Source organism: Poecilia formosa, unplaced genomic scaffold, assembly GCF_000485575.1.
Source record: "Poecilia formosa unplaced genomic scaffold, Poecilia_formosa-5.1.2 Scaffold662, whole genome shotgun sequence".
NCBI classification, from domain to species: domain Eukaryota; kingdom Metazoa; phylum Chordata; class Actinopteri; order Cyprinodontiformes; family Poeciliidae; genus Poecilia; species Poecilia formosa.
Window position 1 is genome coordinate 25,753 of NW_006800601.1, and position 6,923 is coordinate 32,675.

The window sequence follows — 6,923 nt, forward strand, 5'->3', positions numbered from 1 at the left end:
TTTTGCGCTGCCTCTGGCCACAGTTTTTTTCCAGCTGGCATTCAGAGTTTCAGTTTTCATCTCCTGAATGGCCAATTTGTATTAAATACCGTAACGTTATAGGCACTCAGGTAGAGAAGAAGCGCAGAGACTGTTTTTACCAATCATACGGTCAATCAGTATGCAGAACACTGTGGAAAAAACTACAAAAAAATCTGAGAAGCAGCGATACCGTGAAAGGTGAACCGTGTTATAGCTAGGGATCACTGTATATGAAATAATTTATAAAAAGCAACTGAGTAATTTGTAGAATGGCTGCATATCTGAGTTTATCTAGGTGTATCTGAGACTTCATTCTCATGCCTGGCCTCATAATGCCTCAGCATCGAGGAGGGGGATTTATTTAAATAAGACAGTTTAGTCAAACATATGCGACACTTAACCTGCAGAACATAATATGAAAGTAAACTAAAAGTCAGTTTCAGCTGAATTTGGATTCAGATAGATCAAGAAGGAACTGACAAGAACCGGATGAAACGACAAAATTAAAACAAATTTATTTTCCAATATAAGATCAAAATGGTCCCACACTGAGGAAACCTTTTATTTGAGGCTGCTCCATAGTTGACACTGTTCTGTAAAAGATCAAGAGTTTGTTTGGCAAATGCTTTTGACAGAATGACAGATTTGCTTCCTTATAAACACAGTTTGGCGCTTTAATGTCATTTCGAAACAGTTCACATGACTTGCTGAAACCAATATGCGCACCGAGACGGGTTTTGGTCTATGGGCTGGACACATGCACCGACGGATCGGTGTTGCTGGACCCATCACTAAGCATATATATACATCTTGCTGAGAAGTTGTGTTTTAAGTCAGTTTTGTCTTATCTCAAGTGTAATAAGATATTTACTCTAGAAACCAAACCAAAAATACTTGGCAAGACTCGGTGTTCTTGCAGTGTAAGAAGTAGAGTTAAAAGGCAAACATTTTCTTATAAAGAAGGGATCTAATTCTCATAGATCCTGCTGGGAAAATGAAAAATGCTCTGACAAACACAGGGTTGAACTTTTTGGCCACAGATAAAACAGCCATTGTTATGTACTACCAATGGTGATGTAACCCATATTATTCTAATGGATATGAATTACAGCCTATAATACACTTTAAGTGGCAATAAATGGCTTCAAAGCACCCTGAAGCTACAGTGATGTGCTACAGAAAATGGGCTAAAACAACCAAAAAAGAAGAAAAAAACGTTTTGTGGTCACTTTATTAATAAAACTGTTTTCTTTTCAATGGTGGTACACAGCAAAGATGTTCAAAGATAGTGGTGGCATTATCTTGATCTGGGCTTATCGTGTTACTTCATCCGAAGAGTGCAGTAGGCAAGATAAGATTTTGAGAACCTTTTCAAGGCAGAGTGGGCGAGTGTTGACAAGTCAACATGTGATCCTAAGAGCCTCAGATGCAGGTGGCTAACTGCAGAATCAAAAGATGCGTAAGCAACAATGTTAGTTTAAGAGTCTCACCAATATTGTAGAAGCAAATTTGCCCTATTTATTTTTCTGACACTTGAAAAATAAAGTACTTCCTGTTTCATAGAAAAAGCTAACTAGTGCAATTTAGCCCAAACACAAAGCAATTTAGTTCATTCAAAATCAACCCATGGACAGGATTTAAAGGAATCAATCCATAGACAGTGCATTGCTACATTTATTTGATCTGTTTGTCAGTAATCTTTGACTTCTCCCTTGTGTGTGTTCATCTCATCCAACAGCCTCTTCCAGTCGTGCAGTCCACGAGCAGCGGTCTTTTGAGCGCAAGACCGAGGAAGATGATGGGAAAGTGAGTCACGATTAAAGACAAAATGCCTTTTTTCTGTTTGGATCTGATTTTCCTGAACTCGTTCAGTGGATTGAGAGGAAAGTTCTTCATAATGATTGGGTTCAGTGGGTGCACTTGAATGGATGAGGGTGTGTCACCATGAAGACAGGCAGAGTGACAGAGGCTGTCTCGCCTCATGTTCATCCACTCACGCACCCCTGTTGTCACAACATAGACAGCTGAAACTGAGGGTTGAAAAACTGCTGTGCTAGGGAAGCTAAAGGGTTAACCTAAGGATTAGATTGATCTTGAATAAACCCTACATAGGGGGCATATTTTCACTTCAGTGTTGAGAAAGGCTCTAGAGCAGCCTTTCTCAAACTACTCTAGAGCAGTATCAACTGATGGTCCGTGGGCGCCCCCTAGTGGTCCTGAAGTGCTGCACGTGAACGATCATTTTATTTTACGTGAGGTTAGTTCAAAGTGCAACACTATAATTAGGTTACCAAAGGATTGTGTCAAAATTAATGATGGAAAACTGACTTAAAACTGGATCGCTCAAAAGAAAAGCTGCAGATGCCAGTGGAAAGAAAACAACTCCTTGAATATTATATGATCAGAGGAAACTGAGTCAGAGCTACTGAGTGTTGATGTGTCTGTCGTTCACTAGTGATTGGATTCCTTTGAATGGGAGGAATCACTCCAGTTGGTCAGAACTGTTCTTTGTTTTTTTATGAATAATGCTCTGCTTTCAGGTCAACAACTATTCTTATTTTTAATTAATTAAAAATATAAAATGAATACAATTGCTAGAAATTAGTTAATGATTTTTATATTTAATGGCGCAGAAAAGGATTTTTTGTTTCTGTTAAACACAAATAGCCCTAAATATTGTTAATGTACACAACACTTGGTAGTATTGAAAAACGTTTTTTATTTTCATGGATTAAAAAGCTTGCACTCCACACTTTCACAATCTGGAACTAACTCAAAATGCCCAAGTGGACATGTTCATGGCTTTGTTGTTCGCCAGTCACATTTCCCAAACAGCACCACTCTTCTCATTAAGATGAACAAAGAAAACAACAGTGCATGAGGTAAGAGACTAATATTTTCATTACAGGTTATATATAAATATTAAGATGTGTTATCGCAGGGACGATTTCAGGTTAGGTGATCCGTGACTGTTAAATGGGTTAAGTGGTCCTCAGCCTGAAAAGGTTTCAGAAACACTGCTCTAGAGGAACCCTGCACTGTGTTCCAGCAGCAGTCAGCAGTGTCTTTGTCTTGTGTTGTAGAAGCAGGCTGTGGTGACGTGGCTGGGAGAGTTTCAGCTGCAGTTCTACACCACCCATTTCCTCACTGCAGGATATGATCTAGACACCATTAGCCACATGACCCCTGAGGTAAGGTCATGACCTCTTCATCGGTCCATCACGGACCTGGCTCATCATGGGTCTTCTGTCTGTGTCAGCCATTCTTCATTTATCTACCTGTTATTACACATTCAGATCGTCCAGTCTGATTTGGCAGCACAGATTAACTGCTTAACTTTTACTCTGCATGAAGAGGAGGATTTCAGAGAACAAATGGCAGATGCAGTTAGTTCCCTCAAGTCCAGAAGATGCAAGAAATATGCAAATATTTTTGCATAATGTTGCAGTTCTCTTTGCTTCAGCAACAAACACATATGACATAATCCACACTAAAGGCAGTGAACACTCATTGGTGCTTACACTAACCAAAATGTTCTAGAAGACATGTCACATGTAACTCATGTAGTAATGTCAAACTAGCATCAGATCATTTCTATATTATGAAAAAAACGTTATGCTAGTGGTGAGCACCTTATGTGTCTAAGTACATTTCTCTTTCAGGATCTGACAGCAATTGGTGTTATGAAGCCTGGACATCGAAAGAAGTTATTGTCAGAAATCAGCAAGGTGCCCTCCACAGACTGGCTGCTTGACCACAAACCTGTAAGGCATTTCCAGGGCTGTGTGAATTTTTGGCAGCAAAAGTATTGTGCTTAAGTTTTGAATCACGTTTAATTTAGGGTTAGGGTTACTCTATATTTTGTAAGATCCAAACTTTCTTGAAACTACAAAGGCTTGAAAAAGTATTCATACCCCTTGAACCTTTGCATATTGTGTCAAATTACAACAACAAACAAACATATTTCAATGTAATTTTATGTGAAGTCCAAAGAAAATTACATGATTCAAAACATTTCTGGCAAATAAAAAATGAAAGTGCAGTGTGCAAAAGTATTCAATAATCAAATTCTCTTTGTATAGCACATTTCAGCAACAAGGCATTTCAAAATACTTTACATCATGAAAACACAGTCATGCAACATAGAATCAACAATCGAAACATTACATTTGTCAATGCCATCGTTAAATTCTTAATCAATTATGTTTCACCTAAACAGGTGAGTTTTTAGTCTAGATTTAAAGGGACTCAGTGTTTCAGCTGTTTTGCAGTTTTTTGGAAGTTTGCTACAGATTTGTGGTGCATAGAAGCTGATCGCTGCTTCTCTATGTTTGGTTCTGGTTCTGGGGTTGCAGAGCAGAACCAGAAGACCTGAGAGGTTTGGAAGGTTGATACAACAACAGCAGATCTTTAATGTATTGTGGTGCTAAACCGTTCAGTGATTTATAAACTAACGATAGTATTTTAAAGTCTATTCTCTGAGCTACAGGGAGCCAGTGAAGGACTTTAGAACTGGTGTTCCTGGTTTTAGTGAGAACATCAGCATCAGCGTTCTGGATCAGCTACAGCTGGAGGATTGATTTGTTGGACAGACTTGTGAAGACGCTGTTACAGTAATCAATGCGACATGAATGAGTTTCTCTAGATCGTGCTGAGACATTAGTCCTTTAATCCTGGAAAGGTTTTTTAGGTGATAGAAGGCCGACTTTGTAACTGTGTTTATGTGGTTCTGAAGGTTCAGGTCAGAATCCATCACTACTCCCAGGTTTTGGGCCTAATCACTAGATTTTAGCTGTAATAACTGAAGCTGTGTGTTGACTCTAGTTCCCTCCTCTTTAGGTCCAAAAATAACTTCAGTTTTGTTTCTGTTCAGCTGGAGAAAGTTTTGTCTCATCCACACATTTATCTGTTCTAAGCATCTATTCAGTGATTGGATGGGTTCAGAGTCACCTGGTGACATCATGATATAGAGCTGTGTATCATCTGTGTACTATTCAGCCCCACTTTCTCTGAGTTCAACCGATTGTCTTCAGAAGTTACCTGTTGACGATTAAACAGAGTCCACCTATGTGTAATCTAATGTCAGTTGAAATCTAGCTGCTCTGTAACGCCTCAGAGGTTGGTTAAGAGAATATTGCATCATAAAGTCGAAAGGAACACAATAGATAGGTTGAGGAGAAAATTTGGGAAGCTAAAAGCAGACTTGGGCTATAAAAAGCTTTCCCAAGCTTTGAACATCTCACTGCTTAATCCATCATCCGGAGATGGAAAAAGTATGGTCCAACTGTAAACCTACCAAGACAAGGCCATCCACCTAAACTTCCAGCTGAACAAAGAGTTCTGATAAGAGATGCAGCCAAGAGGCCCATGGTGACTAAAATGCAGAGATCCACAGCTCGGCTGGGGGAATCTGTCCACTGGGCAACTATTAGTGATGCACTGCACAAATTTGGTCTTTATGGAAGAGTAGCAAGAAGAAAGCCATTGTTAAACGAAAACTACAAGGAGTCTTGTTTGCAGTTTGCCGGAAGCCATGTTCGACACAGCAAACATGTGGAATGAGTTTTGGTCAGACCAGAACAAAGTGAAACTTTTTGATCAAAATGCAAAATTATATATGTGGCAAAGGGCTAACATCACCTTGAACAAAACATCCCCTTTGTCAAATGTGGTGGTGGCAGCATCATGCTCTGGGATGCTTCTCTTCTTTTGAGATGTTTCCCTTTGGGATCATCCATCCATCCCTCCATTTTCTGTACACCCTTGTCCCTAGTGGGGTCAGGAGGAGTGCTGGTACCTATCTTCAGCAAACATTTCGGGTGAGAGGTGGGGTGCACCCTGGACAGGTCTGTCAAAGGGCCCCTTCGGGATCAATAAAGTATTTTTGAATTTGAATTTTGCAGAAGAATAATGAGCAAAAATTTTAGTCACTAGATTAGAGTTTCTCAACGGGGCGGTACCGCCCTCCAGGGGACGGCAGGGGGCGTTGGCAGAAAAATGTACAAAAGGGGGGCACTGCAGTTCCTTTGGGGGGCGTTTGCTCGAAGGGGGGCCCCTCATATGCACAACAATAACTGTTGAGACTTTGAGCTACTTGCTAAAACTGTAGTGTGTAGCATTAAAACATGGCTGCAACTGTCGATGGCAGCTCTTCTCTTCAGTGTTTCTGTTAGCTTCTTGGCGCAGTTCCAGGAAAGTCCAGGAAACAAAACAGATAAACTCAGGCCCCGTCCTGTTTCGGCGGGGCCTGCCGAAAACAGCGCAGGAGACGAACCCATGGTGGCGAGTACGGAGGCCGGGAACAGCGCAGGAAACACACCCGTCTTGGCGGATCCGGGGGCTGGGAACTGTGTAGGAGGAACCCTCGAAGAGGCGGAAGCTGGCGGTGAGCAAGTTAACCAGGAGTGCCGGCAGATGAATCTGGAGCAACGGCAAGATGGGTCTGGAGGTGGCTCGGGCAGGCTAGCCGCAGGCGGAGCGCAGGAAGGCTCGGGCACCACACCGGGGAGAGAGTCACTAATAGGCAACGAGGAGTCACCAAGAGGCGCCGAGGGACCACAGGGGGGAGGAGACATTGATTATTTAATAATCAATGTCAATCAATGTTTGTGTCGGTTCCCGGCCTGGTGTCCTTTGCTGCATGTTTTCCCCCTTCTCTCATTACCCATTTTCCTGTCAATTCACTATCAAATAAAGGCCACTAGAGCCAATGAACCCTTTAAAAAAACATACTACTAGCAGTCAATCATCAAATTTACTTTAAAAAACATTAGATGCCACTTGAATCTCCAAACCCCCCAACACAAGTTGCAGTTTGTTGCAGCAGCGGTTCGGATGTTGCTTCCCAGCTGGGAAGCACCGCAGAAGAGAGGCGGCTGAGCGGATGCTCAGTCAACCCCGGG

General features: G+C 41.5%; 1 protein-coding gene across 1 annotated transcript in view; it reads left to right on the top strand.

Moving 5' to 3' along the window:
* Positions 1-6,923, top strand: part of LOC103130694 (caskin-1-like) — a 26,486-nt gene that overhangs the window by 5,550 nt on the left and 14,013 nt on the right. The window contains exons 2-4 of the mRNA XM_016666116.1: positions 1,760-1,827; positions 3,105-3,212; positions 3,684-3,785. Coding sequence (XP_016521602.1) covers positions 1,760-1,827; positions 3,105-3,212; positions 3,684-3,785 — 278 coding nt within the window. The remainder of the gene's footprint in view (positions 1-1,759; positions 1,828-3,104; positions 3,213-3,683; positions 3,786-6,923) is intronic.